This window comes from Brachyhypopomus gauderio, chromosome 7, assembly GCF_052324685.1.
Source record: "Brachyhypopomus gauderio isolate BG-103 chromosome 7, BGAUD_0.2, whole genome shotgun sequence".
NCBI lineage: Eukaryota > Metazoa > Chordata > Actinopteri > Gymnotiformes > Hypopomidae > Brachyhypopomus > Brachyhypopomus gauderio.
The window spans coordinates 20,473,125-20,492,639 of NC_135217.1; the positions used below are offsets into that span (position 1 = coordinate 20,473,125).

At 42.5% G+C, this 19,515-nt stretch overlaps 2 protein-coding genes and 1 long non-coding RNA gene across 8 annotated transcripts; 1 reads left to right on the forward strand and 2 right to left on the reverse strand.

Moving 5' to 3' along the window:
* Window positions 1–5,349: 5,349 nt before the first annotated feature.
* Window positions 5,350–8,398, reverse strand: LOC143518244 (free fatty acid receptor 3-like). Its single transcript, XM_077010703.1, has 2 exons — window positions 7,999–8,398; window positions 5,350–7,635 (listed from the first exon to the last, which is right to left on the reverse strand). The coding sequence occupies exon 2, from the start codon at window positions 7,612–7,614 to the stop codon at window positions 6,649–6,651; it is 966 nt and encodes a 321-aa protein (XP_076866818.1). The 5' UTR covers window positions 7,615–7,635; window positions 7,999–8,398; the 3' UTR covers window positions 5,350–6,648.
* Window positions 8,399–10,683: 2,285 nt separating this feature from the next.
* Window positions 10,684–16,609, reverse strand: LOC143519230 (cell adhesion molecule CEACAM6). Of its 5 annotated transcripts, XM_077012447.1 has the most exons (10): window positions 16,478–16,609; window positions 16,201–16,258; window positions 15,334–15,684; window positions 14,597–14,857; window positions 13,924–14,208; window positions 13,713–13,817; window positions 13,549–13,610; window positions 13,333–13,461; window positions 11,850–12,072; window positions 10,684–11,496 (listed from the first exon to the last, which is right to left on the reverse strand). In XM_077012447.1, exons 2-9 carry the CDS (start codon window positions 16,241–16,243, stop codon window positions 11,905–11,907), a joined length of 1,404 nt encoding a protein of 467 aa, XP_076868562.1. In that variant the 5' UTR covers window positions 16,244–16,258; window positions 16,478–16,609; the 3' UTR covers window positions 10,684–11,496; window positions 11,850–11,904. The 5 variants fall into 5 exon arrangements, with proteins under 5 accessions (XP_076868562.1, XP_076868564.1, XP_076868563.1 ...); XM_077012449.1 differs by lacking the exon at window positions 11,850–12,072; XM_077012448.1 differs by lacking the exon at window positions 11,850–12,072 and having other exon boundaries at window positions 10,684–11,499.
* Window positions 13,868–19,305, forward strand: LOC143519232 (uncharacterized). 2 transcript variants are annotated; one of them, XR_013132386.1, is made up of 3 exons: window positions 13,868–14,120; window positions 17,730–17,880; window positions 18,739–19,305. It is a non-coding gene; the product is annotated as an uncharacterized LOC143519232 (long non-coding RNA). The 2 variants fall into 2 exon arrangements; XR_013132385.1 differs by lacking the exon at window positions 13,868–14,120 and adding an exon at window positions 16,842–17,237.
* Window positions 19,306–19,515: the final 210 nt, after the last annotated feature.

Sequence of the window (19,515 nt, forward strand, 5' to 3'; positions counted from 1 at the left end):
GACACTGTATCCTCAATGATTAGCCTCCTAATTGTCATGGATTGCATGGTTTATAACATACTGTACTGTGCAGGGTTTTGGTTGTTGAATGAAGCTTGGATGATAGAATATACCTAATACAGAATATACAGAATATATTTTTGGACTTGTTATTTTGGACTTGGTACTCACGTGCTTCCTTCTTTGCACAATTCTTGCCTCACAGTTTGGAAGATCCAGGCAAAAAGTGCGTTGCAAAGTAATCTTCAATTAGATGTTTTTCCATCTAACCAACATCAGAAGCAGACGGTCAGGTTTTCTCTAGTAGACTATATTATGAGCGAGACTTTTCAAGCTATGGGCATGGTGATCTTCTCCTCTCCCACCTGTCTTTGAACTTTTGAGTAATAAATGCATTTTTTATCAACACTACAGATGCTCTCTAGGTTGATCTTTCCAGCAGTGGCCAAGCTGATCCTCCATTATCTTCACAGCCATTCCTCACTCCCTGATCTAAGCAAATTTACATCTTTCTCAGTGGGTTTCAGTTAAAATCTCACAAAGTGTCAAAACTAACTTCTCTACGTTCACCATCAGTGATGGAAATATCAGTGTGACTTCTTATAACAAAGGCTTTTCTGTCTCGTTCCTTGTCTACAGCCAGAGATAATTATATTACTATTCCATTAAATATTCTAAGACTCACTGTTTTTATTAACACTATTACAATTAATATGTCCCAGACAAAACCATGTTGGAAACTGTACACAGTTTTAGGGATAAAATAACTCGGAAAAGCCACGTGTTGGCTATGTGCCAGGGGTTTAATACCTGGGCTTTAAGTTGCTTCTCATTATGAAAGTGTGTTGTACTGTTTAATTGGCCTGTCCGTCCAGGCTGCTTACATGCAGTGGCTTTACTGTAAAGATCTGAATTAAGTGTGTTGTGTTTAATATCTCTGACTCTTTCACATTGTTAGAAACAAAGCTAGTCTTATGTGAGTTCTATGAAAGGCTTTGACTTTCTGTTGTGAAAATTAACTTATTTCTTTTTGCAGTAGGTCAATGTTAAACCTGTTCCCTTCAATAACCTGCAGTGCACCTGCAGTTTTTCACCCAGTTTTTTTTTCCATTTAACCCATTTCAAGAGGTATTAGCACCTACCTGTGCTGTCATATACACTAATATATTTGTTGCTAATATAAAATGTTTACTGGCATGCTTGCTAATATTAAAGGGCTAGCTTCCTGACTCAGATCCACAGTATAAAGGTGTCGTTTGCTATGATGAGCTCCCAGTGCTGAGAGCAGTGACATTTTCACATCTTGTTGGTTTCTCTAACCTGGATTTTTTGTTTGTCTCATTTAGCAGCAGAAAGCAAAGATGTACCTATAACTGCATGATACATCTGACCTTTCTGCAGTTCCCAATACACCAGGTCTATGATCCTTTTTATGAATCCCCAGGTTGTCATTTCATTAGTATTTGTAAGGCATCTTGCAGTAGATGTAGGTCTGTCTATGTGCATGTGACTCTTATGATGCAGGACTTTATGGCAGTGTTAAGATTAGCTTTTGTATTCAAATTCACTCAGACCTGAGCTTGTGAAACCCTGTTCATTATCCACACATTCAAATACCGTTCCTGATTCAACGCATGTGAAAAGAGTGAAGAGGTCACCGTTAGGATGACGAGTCATCTGAAATCCATTTTCATATACTAGTCTGCTTAGTCTTAGTAAAGATTCTGTAACGCCTGCAGTTCTTATAAGAACGGTGGAGGGACGAGAATGTTCTGGAAAGTCGTCTTGTAGTTCAACATCCATATACATACAATTAATCCCAATGTAACTTGTGGTCTCACTTTTAAACGTTAGCCAGAAGCCTTAATTAATACCTCCATTCTACTTGACTTGTGATGTAGAACTGCACGTGCCTTTTCGTACCTGAGGAGAGTAATACTGCAGTGTAAGCAGATATCACGTCTGTACCAGTGATGCAGCTAGTTTGTGTTGAGAGAGCACTGCAAACTTGAGTGATAGAAGTGACATTGGTTTGTCACGCCTCTGAATTTTCAGTCTAAGGATATCAACCTTGTTAAAAAAAAAACTCACCATCTTGCCCCGAAGCATCAAGTGTCTTCATTGATGCATCAGTGCAAGGTCATAATGGTCCAGCTGTTTCATTCATGAAGGAGGGGTCGACACAGGAGGGAGGAGGAGTCTACACAGGAGGGAGGAGGGGTCTACGCAGGAGGGAGGAGGGGTCTACACAGAGGGAGGAGGGGTCTACTCAGGAGGGAGGAGGGGTCTATGCAGGAAGGAGGAGGGGTCTACACAGAGGGAGAAGAGCTCTGCACAGACATCCTACAGTTCTGTGTACAGTGAAAAAGGGCACACCTTTCCAAATTATCACTGTCAAGGTAACCCCGTATTGATCTTAACCAATGAGAACAATGCGTAAAAGAGCATCCTCAGGAGTTGAGCAGTTACTGTTGCACCAGTAGTTGCTCAGCATCTTGTGACACCTTCAGACATCACTCAGATCCACAGTGAAAACAGACTTTGATTAGTCAAACCACGCATCACACACTGCGAGTATGGACTGGTCGGTTCTCCTGCATGGTTCTCCTGGTTCTCCTGGAGGCCACAGCCAAATCTGTGTTGGAGTAATATCATAATGGACAAACAACTGACGAGTTAGCAGGATCTTTTCAGCTCTCTCTCTGGAATGTGCGGTACCAATGGGATATGCCATGAAACAGACACAGAAAATGTTCTGTGTCTATGTATATTCTCTTGTTTCTAGTCATGAAACAGTAGTGAAACAATTCTTGAAGAAAGAGATTTTTTTTTTACTGTCAGATATTCAGCGTTTATTACTGGATGTCAGTTGTGTCAATTGTGCTGAAACAAGATGGCATCTGGCACTTCTGTGAGCCGATAGTGAATATCCTCTGCCCAGGGGCAGTGAGTCATTTGAGGGCATCACCAGTTCTCCTCCCTGGACCTCAAGTCTGGCAGATGACCTGCGAACACGTACTCGCAACCAGCTTTCTCAACTCTGTCTGGTTTATGGCAGTTCACTGGCATGCCTTCTGGCTTTGGCTGTTTTATATCCAGAGGTGACAGGCTTGAACTTACACCATGGCAAATGGTTGCTTGTAAAGAAATGGCATTTACATGAAGCTAAGGGGTAAAGATGGTAGCAGCCCATGGAGATGGAAGCATGCTGAGCTGTTTTGAACACAGATGGTCCAGGAGACCAGACAGGGGAGCAGTGAAAAAATTCAGAACTGAGAACTGTTATATAGTGGCTAGAGGTAAATCAGTAGCCAAATTAATTGGATGTGGGCCATTATGGGAAAAGTCTTGGGTTAAAGAGTGTTTTAATGTAGAGGCATTGGAACAAGCACTATAGCCACAGTGGCAGTTGATCTCAGTAGATTGGAGGTACAAATAAAATTGCACTTCTCCATTCAAACTGCATTCTGACCAGAAGATACTTTTTGAGGAGCAGTTAATTGCAGAGATGTGCTCATTGCTTTCACTCTACAACATAAGAACCATGGTACTACATCTCACCATTGCCAAAGACTAGAAAGAATCTCTGGAAATACCACTGATGCTTGTGTACTAGTGATGGTGATGGTGTACTGCTCAGCCATGCAAGACTTCACTGGGTGTTATTACACTTGTAATTCTGGGCATGGAGGTTAATTTTACCCCCAGATCTGGAATACAGTGATTAACCAGATACTGTTGTGCCATCAACAGGTCCTGAATATGCCTTACAATTGCAAACAAGGCCAGAGATTCTTAATCTTTAGATCTTTAATATGAAGGGTCCAATCACCAGCTTGGGACCAGCTTGGTACTCACTAAGGCAAACGATAGGGCACGTACCCAAACTGGAGAGGATGTTCAGTGCTTGAACAAATCAGTGAGGTAGTTAATAGGATCAAAATGCCTCCTAGAGGATCGATTGTTGAATTACATTGGGATTGGATTGCACTGTACTGGGGAAGTGCATAGCCAACTTTCATGTGAGTGTGTGTCCCTGAGTGACCAACAGATGCAGCCTTCACTGGTCCAGCACATTACAGTGGGGTCTGGTAGATGGCAGGGCTGTCAAGGGTCCTTGCATTCTTGCCAAGACTCTTCCAGTTGGGCCTCCTTGAGAGCAGGGGGTTTGAAAGATAGCGGAGATGTCTCATTCTGTGATTGCTTGTACTTATACACAGAGTGAGTTATAATATGAAACCACAATTATTGAACAAAAACAAAACATTTAGGGCCAGACATTCATATTTTGTTTTTCCTCTTTGGACATTTCAGCTCTAGATGTAGATGTTGTTCTAGAAAATGCAAGTGGTGTCAAGAAGGCCTAGACAGTTTTGGGCTCCAAGTACCCTGCAGCACTACAATATTATATTAATATGAATTTAATCCTCTAGCATGAAGCCAACATTAAATTCATCATGCTGATGCTCTGGAGGGCTACAGGACAGGAACATCCTCTTTATGTTTAACACATATAAGTCAACTAAACTTTGTTCTCACCAAAGCTGTGAAAGCCACATTGTCTGTCAGAGGAAGCACCTCTCTCACACACACACAGATACACACACAAATGCATACACACTCTCATACATACACCCACACACGCACACACACTCACACAAACACACTCACACACACACACACACACACACATTCTCTCACACACACACACACACACACAAATGCATACACACTCACACAAACACACACACACACACACTCACACACACACACACTTCCCATTCACAGGCCTCTTTTAGCAAGAAAGCTGCATGTAACTGTTCTTCCAATATCCCTGAATGTGCCTCACATTTAATCGGCAGAGGTGGTGATCCACTCTGCTTCTCCTGACATTTCAATGGATACAGTTGTTGGAACTGATAGATGAATCTATGTGATAATAAGACTTATTTTCTTAGACTGTAATTACTCAGAAATCCTTTGAGCTGTGTGAGCTGAGTGAACAGGTACAGAGGTGTTATGCAGATCCATTTGTCCTTGTACAAGGCAAGAGCTTTACCTATCGATTGTAACTCCATGTATTCCTTGGGAGTAACATCTTACCTCAAATACAAAACAACTGTTACATTTCTGCCATCAATGCATGTGTATCATATGTCAATTGAAGAAATCTCAAACCTACAAGACTTACAAGATTTACAAACTCTAAAATAAGATATGAGGCACTAGTAGCCTGGATATGTATTGTGTAGTTAATCCATTAATTTTTATTTCGCAAATAGTTAACCAGAACTAATACAACAAAACCAATACAACACTGACATTCCTGTAGAAAATAACAGTAATAACAGTAATAACATTACAAAAATGATTAATATTACAAAAGTGATTAATAACATTACAGAAATGTCGGTTGCAGTTTAACTCCATGGTTACAAGTTAGAGTTGAAGCTGTTTGCAATGCAAATATCAGTGTTTCTAAAAAAAAATTCGTGATAAGTTGTAAGGTGATGAAAAAATAATTATTGCAAGAATTCATTGCATTATATTATCAAACATTTTGGGGGGACGTGAAATATTGGAAATATTATTAATTACAAACTTTATAATGTCCCATTAATGTTGTCAACCTGTCACATTTTTGGTTGAGACTTGATGTGTTACATGGAGAGAAACGCCATTCTGATCCTCGTAATTATGAGATTTTGTATGGAGTCACTGATCCATAGCGCCCTCTGCTGGACAAAAGCCAATTTACTTCATTTGCTTTTACTTACCATTTATCAGGTTTTCGACCAAATGAACCTGCGAAGAGCATTTACCGAAACAAGTAAAATAATTGGGCATGACTAATTAAAAAGTACTTTTAATGCAGTACTTTTAAAAACCTGAGACTTGATTTGTGGGTTGGTGACTTGCTAGAGTATAATTTATGGAATCAAAACAATTATTTTTGTTCCAGTAAAGGTTTGAATGAATAATATCTTTTTCTCCATTGGAAAAGTAAAAAGTAAAAAGCATAATTGTTATTTAAGTGTAAAAACTAAAGTGTAAAAGATAACACACTACATTTCCTGTTTCAAACTGGTCACATAACTTCCATCGCTTTACTGTTGAAAGGATGAGGAGTAATGTGCTTCCTCAAAGACTCATACATGCAGTCAGTTGCTATTTTTAAGTTGCTGCTCTGCATGCTGTGTATGTCACCCAAAAGAGGACTGTTCACATGTAACCAACCAGATGAACATGATTGCCTAGTGTCCAACTGAACAGGAGAGAGAGAGAGACACATGACCTCCAGAGATGGGAAGCAGGTACACTCTCATGGAAAACTGGCCATGAATATTGCGCCGTCCTGGGATACTAGAAATGAATCCCCAGACTCACAGTAGTACAGTACAGTACAGTAGCACAATCTGAGCTTTGGGAGTTCCCTAGAGCTGGGCTTTTGAACATATGGTCATTGTTCATCATCATAAAAACCTAAACTTGGTCTAGAGTTTCATCTTAGTCTAGTACTGGTATAGAGTCAGCATTCTATTTTTACAAAATGCAAGCATAAAAAGTCTACTGAATCTAGTGGCAAAAAGTCTACTGAATCTAGACGGAAGGCATCTACTGAATCTAGACGGAAGGCATCTACTGAATCTAGTGCAAAGTGTTGGTGGAGCTCTGGGTGGTCTCCTCAACACTGGTGCAGTTTACATTTGGACAGCAGCCGGACGAGTTCATTCGTCTGACAAGTCTTTGTATGAGGTTGTTGAGTGTCCCCCGGACTGCTGCAGAGGAGAAATAGAAGATGAAGGGGTCCAAACAGGCGTTTAAGGTGCTGGTGAGTAGTGCAGTATGTCTCCACTCAGGATTAGTCCATGTAATGTAACCCTCCACATGGGACACATTGAAAGGCAGGAAGCAGATGATGAAGACCAGGAGGGTGAACAAGGAGAGACCGATGGCCCTGAAACGCTTCTTGGGGTTAATGTTGGGCAGCCGGGAGAGGATGCGGATGAAGCTGATATAACAGAAGCAGCAGATCGTGAAAGGGACACAAAAAAGCACTACGAACATCTCCAGACGGACTGGCAGAAGCACTGATAATTGTTCATTCGTGAACTCCTCGTAGCAGGTGTTCCGCTTTGGCTGCAACCCATTTGTGGTATTGCTGTACGAGTACTCCACAAAAAAGATGACACTACAGTGTGCCATACAAACCAGACAGAACACAACACTGGCGACCACAGCACCTCTGACCTGGCGCTTGAGTTTGTACCTGATGGGGAAGGCCACCCCCAGGTAACGCTCCACACTGATGGCCGTAAGGAGGAAGGTGCTGCTGTAGATGGTGGTGTAGAAGATGAAATTTGACAGCGGACAAAAGAAGTCGCTCATTTTCCATTCCACGTCGATCGCCTCTTTCATGCGGAAGGGGAGGAGGAAGAGGAAGATGAGGTCCGAGATGGTGAGGCTGAGGAGGAGGACATCGATGGGTTTGCCGTTCTGCTTCAGCTTTCGGCAGAAGATGTAGAAGGCTAACAGGTTGGCTGGTAGACCCAGGACCAGCGTAATGGTGTCCACAGCTAGGATGATCTTGCTAACTTCACTCCCCGGAATCATTGTAGATTGGAAATGAGTTATCTGTAGAAACAGATAAAGGCTTTTTTTGAAAGCAAGTTGTCTTTAAAACTTTTTAAATTTCTGCATTCAATTAAAGTTGCTTCCACTTTTTTTTTTATCTGTGATGCACTCGAAACAATACCCATAATTTGAAACCAACCAAACAATAACCATAATCATTTTTACATTCCTGTGGTAACCCACATCTCTGCACAACAAGTATCATAATCCTACTAGTATCTGATATGATCGTACTAGCTGCTTTAATTTAAAAATATGGTGCTATGCACGTTCTGTTAGGCATGTTCAACCCCCTTCACCACTTGTGCTGACTGGACTGATTTGAGTGTTACTGGGATAACAGTGTTGCTGGAGTTTTTATACATGTGTCAGTCATGCCCAGCGTGGTCCATCATCCACAAATATACAGTCAACGGTCGTCCTTTGGCCAGAAACTGGCCATCGATGGAGAACTTGACGGTCACTAGACCAAACTGATTATGGAAATCAGTCACCGCCTGTAATTGTGTATAAATTGAGTTATAGGCCCACAGGTGAGTTTGATACTAAGCAACAAAAGCAATACATCACAGTTAATCCATTCCATATCAAATAATTACATCACACATTTTTGGGGAGGTAGGTCTTGTTGGAGAAGCCAAGCACAACATTTGCATGTTTAGTAAATGCTAAAACATTTAAACCAGGGAAGGCTGTAGGAATACAAGACTTACCTTGTGTATGTTCTACTCTTAACTCTGACACATTGCACACATGCTATTTATTGCAGTGATGCTTGAAAACACCAGTGACACCAGGAAATACCATACCCACATTTCCGCTTCACTTATCAGATACTTTACTGACTAGTGACCAGAGAAATTAATAGATGTAATTATGATTTTTGACTTTTTTTTTTTTTCAAAATGAATACTGTTTTATTTATTTGTTCTTTTTTAGACTTTAGTATTTACTGTTATGGTTCATTGCCGTAATTTCTTGTAAGTAAACTGAACTATAGCACTAGTGGCTTGCATATGTGTACATCCTGTGTACCACAGGACTAATTTCTAGTCCCTAGTAAGGGTTTGAGCACCTTAACCTCTGTGGTATTTCTATGAAACTAGTTACTGCTGAGGCATGTCCAAATATGGTCATGGAGTGCTCTTTGTGGGAAGTGTGTGAGAGATGAATATCTAACTGAAGATATATACATAGAACTAATATATATACACATACACACACACACACACACACATATTTATAAGCACCCGTGACACCAGTGACAATATTACAAAGCGTAGCTATTGATATCTGTAGCTGATTTACTTTGTAGCGATTTTGGATTACAATGTTATAAATTGAAGTCCATTCACATTTAGCTAAACATCTGATTTGTGGAATCTACTTTGTCCTCAATACCAAGCAATAAAGAAAAAGGAGGGATTCAGGGGGATCCAGAGGGATCTGTCCAACTTTCAAAGAAGATTGCATAGCAAAAAGAATGTATCACTATGTATTTGAATTGGTCACATACGTTAGAGCATCAGTGGAGAGGAACTAGCTTGAAGTGTGAATTCTGTAGCAGACACCAGGGACGTAGCAAACAGATGTAGCACACTTTCCGAAACATGACACCATCCACCCCCTGTCCAAGCTTGATACACTCCTGGCAGGCATCATTCTCTTAAAGTAGAATTAAATCCAGTGTATGCACAAACAGAGAACTTTCACTTCTTCAAACACTGCCACTAGCATTGTACAAACAAAAATATATCATTGTGCTGAGTTTGTTTGATGAATGGTTAGCTGTGATGATACAGCCCAGTTACTGATCTATATATGTGGAGCTGTGGTGATACAGCCCAGTTACTGATCTATATATGTGGAGCTGTGATGATACAGCCCAGTTACTGATCTATATATGTGGAGCTGTGGTGATACTGCCCAGTTACTGATCTATATATGTGGAGCTGTGATGATACAGCCCAGTTACTGATCTATATATGTGGAGCTGTGGTGATACAGCCCAGTTACTGATCTATATATGTGGAGCTGTGATGATACAGCCCAGTTACTGATCTATATATGTGGAGTTATAGATCTGCATGGAGATCTATATGGAGATCTGCATGGAGATCAGCATGGAGCTGTGATACAACCCAGTTACTGATTTTTATACGTGGGGTAACGAAAAACTAGTTAGTCTGGCCCTGTAAAACATTTGCAATTTTTCATGTGGCCCCTTGGGAAAATGTATTGCCCACCCCAGCTCGTACCCCAAACCTACTTATAAAAATGCTTCATCAATGCATAGAAAGTATTCTAGAATCTATACTTCGTATCTATACTTCGGCAAAGATGCTGTTAAAATAGAATACTGCTAAATACAGGAATCAGTGCAGATACTCGGAAGAAATACTGAATCAAACAAGGACAGGTGCAATACCACCATAAAACCCCCAAACACGTCACTTTTGTATAGTCTCTTCATAATAAAGGAGAAATATACATGAATAGAAACGATGTAACATTTTTGTTTTGTTTTATTTTAATGCTGTTATTGGTTTCTATTGTATTAGAATTCACTATAGTAATAATTTCTTGTTAGATCTCAATATGGTACTGGTTTTCACAGGTGGATGCTGAGCATGGACGTAATTTTGATTTCAAAAGTGGGGGGGACATGGATTCGTCGCTATTTAAATATTTGGTTTTAACCGTAAAAACTGGGGGGGACCAAAGCAGGCTTTTGAAAAAGTGGGGGGGACATGTCCCCCCCGTCCCCCCCCAAAATTACGTCCGTGATGCTGAGATAAAAAATGTAGAAGAACCCGTTTGTGGAAATCTGAATTCATGCAAATGTTCTGCCTTGGTGGGTAATTGTGTTAGATATATTTGATGTGTTTCTTGATCTTCAGGTCTCTTCCACTAAAAGGCATTTATGAATGTGATTACAGTGCTAAATACAATAATGAAATTGTTTATGGCCAGCATTTGGTTACCTGTTCTGTTTGCTAAAACTGTCGTTTTGCATATAACTGAAAATTAAATCAGTTTAGTCCAAGCTCTGCAATATGAATTTAATCTCAGATTTGACAATCAAATGAATGGCAAATCAAATGAATAAATGAAATAAATTAATAAAAAACCAAAAAAACAATTAATTAATTACAATTAATCAGCATTTTTTTATATACATAAAAAATTATTTTTTAAATTCTTTTTAAATAAAACATTTAAATGAGCTCTTCATGGTAACCTCCACTGCTTAAAGATGCAGTCATTACCATTTTCCAAGTCATTCAAATTAAATAAATGCGCATAATTAATATAAGCCCACCAATATATTTGGTGGTTCTCAGTCATAGCTAACCAAGCATTTCATCACGAGGGACCTTCTAACAGAGTAGTGTCGTGAAAAGCATGAACAACAATAAACAGCCGCATGAGAACTCATCCAACCCTTAGTCCATTATTTATCATTTAACATCTTCTGAACACCTTCCGTTTTGTTTGGACCCAGGTAGTGTCCTCTGTCCTCTAGACCCACGCTTCACTCCGCGTTGGGAAGTATTGCTTGAATCATATCCAAGCCTGAATCAATTGGAATAATCCCTGAGTAGCACTGTTTGAGTTGTAGGTTGTATTTACAATGACGGGTGATTTGGTTATAAAGGCTAGCTAGGATAACACGTACGTTAGCCTTATCGTGAACACATGGGATCTGAAATAAGCCGAAGAACCACTGAGTATACTGTACTGGATGGAAGGAGTAAGGCAACGCAGAATATCGGCTGCTCCCCTACGCTGTGTATCATGGAAACGTGTGTCAGTGTTGTGCTTTGGACTGTCTCACAGCCTGGCTCTGCTCTTCTGGATCTGCTAGGAGAGAAAGAAACAGGATGCGTTTAGAATGAGTCCAACACACGGACACGGAGAGTCGGCACGCCGGCAAAATGACACTCGTGGCAAAGTGCTGAATCAAAATACAGCACATGAGGCCCAGAACACACAGCTGGCCCAGAAGAACTCCTGTAGGTACAACTGTCCACCAAACAGAAAAAAAAACGGAACAGTATCAACTGTGTGCCTTCTGAATATAAATGTTATTATTAAGTCTGCCTGCACAAGTGATTGCAACATGCAAGTGGTTACGGTCATCAGACAGTGGAAAAACTGAGAAACCACAGGCATGACACATCAGTCCTTCATTTTGAGCTCAAAACGTTCACCTGGTTAGTATGTGCTGGGTTCCTGCTGGTGTGCGCGTGATGGTGCCCTGTGTGTCTATGCGGGCTGCTGTGCTGGTGTGTCCTCGTGTGTTTGTGCACGTCGGGTCGCCTTGCAGGTTGCTCCGCGTGGGCCTGTTCCAGAGGTTTGCGGGGGTAACGTCTGGAACTCCGCAGGTCTCAGGACCGCAGGGGGAGTCGGAGGCCTCGTGCCATGTCGGTTGAGCTGTGTGGTAGGAAGAGCGTGAGTGTGATTTGGCTGAGGGGCTTTGAGGGCCGCCTGGGTCTGATGGATTCGGCTGGGGAAGGGATTGGGAGTCTGAGTGACGTGACGTTGGAGGGCAGTCTGCGTGAGAGGAAGTGGGTGTGCAGTGTTGAGTGGGTTTGGTATAGCCCGCCTCTCTTCTGGCCTGGTCTGCGCGATCACGTGTGTGGGTTGAGTAGCCCGTGTTTGAGTGGTGTGGTTTTGAGGCACGGTTGTGTTCCGAGGCTGTTCTGGGTTGGTGGGATTCTGGCGAACAGCAGGCACCTGGCTGTTGACTTTGGGCTGTGTGCCTTGGGCTGTGGGTCTTGGGATGTTGACCATGGTCTGTTGACCCTGCCTCTGTGCCGTCGGGTCCACGCGAGAGCGAATCTCTGCTTCCCGTCTCTGCAATTGTCCACTCTGAGCCTGAGACGCAGCCTGCCTGCGCCTGTCCTCGGGCGATGTCCATCTCTGAGTCTGAGGAATCCGTGTTCCCGGTGCATCTGACCGCGATGTTGGGGACTGGTACCCAGAACTGTCCGATTCGTCCACATAAGCACTGGGGTATGCTGGCGTTTCCCGAAGGCGGTCCCATGGCATCTGATGGAGATGCGTGCCGGAAGCTGCTGGGGGTTCGGGACTTCTGGAACGCCTACGGTTTTGCCGTCTATGACGGGGCACAGACTGTGGATACACAGGGTCAGTTATACGGCCGGCTAATCCCTGGTTAGTGGGATATGAGCGGTCAGTCTGAACAAGACTGCTCGGTTCTTGGGCTCTATTTCCTAAGCCTCGGTGGAAGGCAGACTGAGGCGCACCGCTAACGTCTCCGGTGCGAGTGCGAACGTTGGGGTAGGCCTGCTGCAGCGCACTGCTTTGCTGATTATGCTGTCCAGCACTTTGGTTTGGCTGGCCCGGAGACTGATGGGGTGTGGTGAGGTTGACCTGAACAGTGTGGGGTTGGGCGGCGCTGCTGTGCTGCTGTCCGTCGTTCAGACTGTTGAGGTTTATCAGAACAGTATGAGTTCCTGCCTCGGCCCGGCCCGTTTGTATGAGAATTTCTGGATTCTCTCGGCTCAGCTGGGGAATTGAGCTGGAGTTGTGTGGGCCATTGTGCGGATATGAATTGCTATTTTGGTGGGTATTGTGTGAGAGAGCAGCTGAGATGTGGTCATTGTTTGGGAATGTGCCCGTGTTAAGCTGCCCATTGTGACCCAGCGCACGCTGCCCGTCCTGCCTCACCATTTCGCCGTTGCCCTGGCCAGTGTGCCAGACAGCAGCAGACGTCTGACCATCGATTGGAAGGTTGTGTGTGTTCCCGTTCCCACGCATCCCAGAAGTGACGAGTGTATTGTGCGAAGCTGGACGAACCTGCGAAAAAGGGTCATGAAGTCAAACTGGCAAAGACACTCCAGGGAACGACAACGGCAAACAGGTCTGAGAGAATGTTTCTCTTACGGGTGGCTCATTGTTCAAGTTTGTCTTCTGAACTCCAATAACATCCCTGAGTCTCCGATCAACTGCAACAGATGGAACGAATGAATTTTTTTTCTGAAATCACACACAAAATAGCACATATACACTACAACACCAAGACATCTGTGAGGGAAGACGAACTTTACCATTTCGCTGACGCAGTAATAGCACAATGGCGATGATGATTAAGACGAGAGCGATGAAGCAGCCAATGACGATTCCTGCCACGGCACCTGCACTGAGACATGTTCCTGGGGGGGGGGGGGGGGGGGGGGGGGGGGGTCGGTCATTGAAACACCCAACGCACAGACGACCAAGAAACCAGCGTGAGTAGGCGCAGTGCTGACCAGAACTCACCCACAACAGTGACGGTCAGCTGCTGCTGAGACACGCCCCCTGTGATGCTGTTACTTGCCATACAGGTGTACTGCCCGCTCTGATTGGTGGAGAAAACCTGCAAACTCAGCGTGCCACCAGATGGTTGGCTTGTTGTCAATGGCTTGCCACCATATTGCCATGACAGCAGAGCAGGGGGCATAGACGCAGACGTACAGGTGAGCTGGATCGTCTGGCCTACTGTAACATCTCCTCCACCTACACACCCTGAAGATGTCTTTGACACCTGGGGGGTGTCCGGACCATCTGGGGTACACACACATACACAATCAATTGGTGGCAATTGGTGAATGCTATTGTGTACGTGTGCATGTGTGTGCAGTACAATAGTACTACCTACCTATCTGTCTATCTATCTATCTACATACACATACACACATAAATAGAGATATTCAAAAAGCACTTTGCTTACATAGCTGATGAAGGACCTCTATACAAAATTCAAAAGGTCATAAGGTTACTCTTTATAGGTAAGTGACAGAGGCAGTCCAATGGTGAGGATCCTTAATCACAAATTCACAAACCCTGTAATAAAGTTAATATTTCAAAAGTCAGACAAATGAGGTCTCAAATGAGGTCCGGCCCTCCATTCAGAGGCCACGCCTCCCCACGGCAGGAATGACTGTGCACTCACAGTACACGGTGAGGGTCGCCGTCGCTGTCTGAGCGCTGACGGGATTGCTGACGGTGCAGCTGTATATTCCAGCGTCGTTCCTGCTGGCCGGGTTGAGGACGAGAGAGCCGCCGTTGACGGTGGCGTCCGAGGAGAGGCCAGAATTGCTCTTGCTCCAGGTCACGGTTGTGTTTGACCCTGTGGCCCAGGTGCAGAGCAGCGTCGCGTTGCTGCCCTCTATGGCCACAGTGGGCACAGTCAGACTGACTTGAGTCACGGCATCTGTATCGCACAGAGGGAAAGTCAGGAGAAGTGGTTTAGATCTGTGGCCTCTCAGTTCAGTAGCTCTGCCATTACTGCCTTATAGACAAGGACAAACAAGCATGGCCACATCTTGCGGAGTCGTGGTCTTCTGATGTTGTTTTTTAAAACATACTAATTGGTTTAACAGTGCAGGTCTAAAAAAGCTTTTTTGAAAATACCATAACGCTGAAGACTTTAATGAATATGATGGCAAGTCTAATAAATTGTAAGCTATTTTTAAACATGTTTATATTTTACTTGTTCTGTGACTTGAAATCTAGTCGTGAGACTAATATGTTATTGCTAGGCAGTTTCTGAGCTTTTTACATTTACAGTATACAAAATGTGCACAACTCAAACTTCAATGTTCTCCATATCTAATGCACGTGAAAATTCAGAAGACTCCTCAGTGTAGCCGCAGAGAGGCCAGTTGGGCTTTACTGTGCACATCTTACCAAACACGTTCAGAGGCACCGACCGGGTGTTGGTGAGGAGTCCAGTGACCGCGGTTGGTATTACAGTGACCGTGTAGTTCCCGGCATCAGAGAGTTTGCAGGCGCTGATTGTGAGCTGGGTGGCAGTGATGGTGATTCTGCCTTGGTACTGGGGGACCGAGTTAAGCTCAGCCTGGCTGCCGATCCACTGGCCCAGCGTAATGCCATTTGGAGTGACCCAGGAGATGGAGAATATGTCCTTGGTGGTCTGTAGGGTGAAGACAGCATTGCTTCCCGTGGCCACCTGCACAGGGGAAATCTGAAACTGGATCGGCACCAGGCTCTGGGGTACCGTGGTCCATGGAAGTAGTGCTGAAAAAGAGTTGTAGAAAGACCAGCAGTTTATGATGGTTTTCTGACAATGTGCAGGAGAAAAGACAAGTCCAAAGTTGAGCATGCTTGTCAGATATTTGCAACTAATGTTGGTATCTCCCTTCAAAAATAACCAAACATTTCTGTTGTTAAAGTAAGATGCAGTGCAAAATAAATGCACGTAAAGATACCTTAATAAAGACCGTGGACTTCACGTTTAACTGAATGAATGCAGCTGAACTGGTTAAACACATTTCTGACCTCTCACGCTTAAACACGAGTAGGATGAGACCTGTTCATGCCCACTTAGCATGAGAGAATATTTCACGTTTTACTTTTATTTTTAACTCCTTGTGTAGTAGTAGTAGTAGTAGTAGTAGTAGTAGTAGTGGTGGTAGAAGTATACGTCTATGCGAGCGTACAAGATAATACATACATATTTTACCTTGTACACTTGGATCTGAAGACAGTAGGGGAGAGGGTGTTGTGGGTGCGCATGAGGAGAGGGATAGGTACCTGTTAATAGCACACCAACTGCTGGATGTAGCAAGACGTTCATCTCAGCGCAAACGGGCTTCAGAAGAAAAAAAACATTAGGCTATTATTATTATTATTAGCTTCAGGTCGTTTGTCACATTGTGAGTCCATAAAATATTTAGTCTTGTATAGAGCACCAGTTTAGTCGTACGTTATATTATCTCTTACATTTGTCAGTATTTCAATGTCTGTAGCAAAAAGAAAGTTCATACTCACTGTACACTCGTGTTAGTTGTCATGTTCAAGTCATACCCACCTGGAGAACCGTGATTCTGCGGTGTGCGAGAGAAACATGTCTTCACTTCCTGATTTTGTAGTTTCGCCTGAATCAGCCGAAGGTCCAACTGTTTTGAAGGTACACCTGCTTTAAAGAGGTGCTGAGTAAGACTATCAGTCAAGCGACTACACCGCAAACACCAGCCACCATGGGAACGAAATATTTTTTGCCCAGTATGAATTCGCTAGGCTTGACGCAAATTAAGATGGAAAATACAGGAAAAACATTGCGTGATAATCTTGATGCATAAACATTCAATATATAATAATGGCGGGTGAACGCAAATATATCAAACAGAAATAGTTTTTCTGTTTTTAATATTGCTCTGTTCACGCTCATTTACATGACAGTGAGGGAGGGCCATCTTTGGGACTTTGTGTTAGAGCTTGTTTTGCGACAGCTGATCCATTGAAACAGATAAATACCAACGTGACAATAAACATTCAGTGTGGGGTAGTGTAATGTACTCGGTTAGAGGGTGTGAAGGTAACTGGAAGAAGGCGAGTATTCACAGCAATGTTACCAACACCACACAACGAGGCTCCTGTCATACGGACTCGTCAGCTCGTCTGGCACAACGTTGACCCGAGAGTCTAGTTAGCTTTAGCTCATGTTAAACAGCTTATATCCACAATATCCCAGTCTCACCAGTAGTCGCAGATGTGGCGCTGTGGTGCAACAATACAATGGGAAGATTCTGCTGTCACACTAGAGTGATGCTCTTCACCTGTGTGATCAGGTAACACTTTATAGCCATTCAGCATATATGCATATTAATCAACTAGGAGTGACTGCCTTTGTTTTCACAGGATTATCTTTATAGGCTGATGCCCTGACGTATAGATACCACACCTGCCTCCAGCTACACCCCACGGATCAGATTCAGCTAAATTTAATACATGATGGAGGTTTCGTGTATCACAGCATGTAGTCAGCAAGGTCACATGATACTGCTTGCCATGGCTTTAGAGAGAATGTGTGCTATTCTTTTTGTTTGAAATTTGTTTTCTTAAACCTCTTTTGACTTGTTTATATATAAAACATACTTTATATGTTTAATTTGTTTAGGGAGTTAGAGTAGGAAATGTGTATCTGTTTATTTCTGCGAGGAAAACTAGATTACTATTTGGTTTCAGTTGTGGTTCATTATTTTGGTGTGGTAGGCTCACAAAGTTCACGCCCTGTACGACATAATAATATATGGCACCACTGTCATTACTGTTTCCTCCAGGGCCTACACAGGGTACACAGATCAACACTGGCAAAGAGGATATCAGGAGAAGCACCCAACTTTCAGGAGCTCTTCTGAAAGGGCACAACAAAATAAGGATCGTGCCCTGCAGTCCTTCATAATTGATTTGCTACACATGCCAATCAAAAATGTCAGTATATTCAGGAAATAATTAAACAAGGTTGGATAATTATTTAAATGGTAATACAATAAAATAATAAAAGCATATGCAGCAATGTATCTGCAATTCAACAACAAAATTATTTAAATAAATAAAAGGTTACTATAAATACATTTTTGCTTTGACAGCTTTTTCCACGTAAGCACTTCTGCGATTAAGCCGTTAAAATTATTTAAATAAATAAACAACGTTCTGCTGCGGATCTGCTGCGGAACATATCCCTAGCTGTGACATAAAAATATTATTCACATTCCTGTAAATTGACTTATACAGGCAGACTTTACAGTGGTTCACTATGTAAGTCACCAGTGCTATCTTTTGCAGGGACTTTCTTATGATTGTAGTTAAGACAAGTGGATGCAGAAGCAGAAGAAAAGAAATTGCTTTAGTGCATCACAAAAGTGCACAAGTGCACATTAGTTTGATTTCAGTACACATCGACCAGATTACACTTTGCAGGGATTGCTTTTTTACAGTAAACTTTTAAAGGCTGTGACAAGTATTAACCATGCAAAATGTTTTCAGTTAACCAAAGGGGGTTAATGGTAATAATAATTGGAATGTAAACTTTTAGTGACATCCTGTAAGCACATGGGATTCATCTGAACAATAATTAGACTGGAGACTACGTGCTACAAGAACAGTGTGAGCAAACTTTATTTACTGAGGAGACTCGGGGCTTTTAGAGTGTGTGGTGCACTTCTGAGAACCTTTTTTCACTCGGATGTGACCAGCCCTTTTTTTTTATTGTGCTCTGCTGAAGTAGCAGCATCTCAACTTCTGACAGGAAGAGACTTAAGCTGGTTAAGATGGCCATCTCTGTTCTAGGATGCCCCCTTAATCCAGTGGAGGTTTTGGGAGAGAGGAGAATGTTGGCTGAGCTGGTATCCATGATGGACACATGTTCTCCATCATCATACCTGATGGAGAAGGTGTCCCACCTCGTGTGGGACCCAGAGGTCTCTAGGCATCTCTTTTGGTGACGGGCTGATTCACGTGAGGATGTGAAAGATAACGTATGTACTTCCTTTCTGCTACTGTCAGACCTTTTCATTAACACTGCTCTCAATGAGACCACAGACATGAAAACTAATAATCTTGTTATGCAGTTTAATTGTCTTTTGTGCAACTATTGCCTTTATGGTGTGACAGTGTGTGATAGTGTGTGTATAATTTTTGTACTATTTTTCCTCTTACTACTCTATTTTGAACCTTATTTATTTTCAGAATTCTTGTTACATTCAGTGCCTCTGACCTATATACTGTATATATCTGTAGGATGAGGGGTTCGAAGGACACTGAGAAGTGTGTTTAGGGCTTAGTTACACAGAACATACAATAGCAATGAGACAGGGAGTTGACTCTGACAGCACAGGGGTCAGGGGCTGTTCTGTGACTCTCTCTCTCTCTCTCTCTCTCTCTCTCTCTCTCTCTCTCTCTCTCTCTATATATATATATATATATATATATATATATATATATATATATATATATATATATATATATATATATATATATATATATATGAATGTTCTTGAGAGGCCTAGACAGAGCCCAGACTTGAACCCAATTGAACATCTCTAGAGAGATCTGAAAATGTGCGCT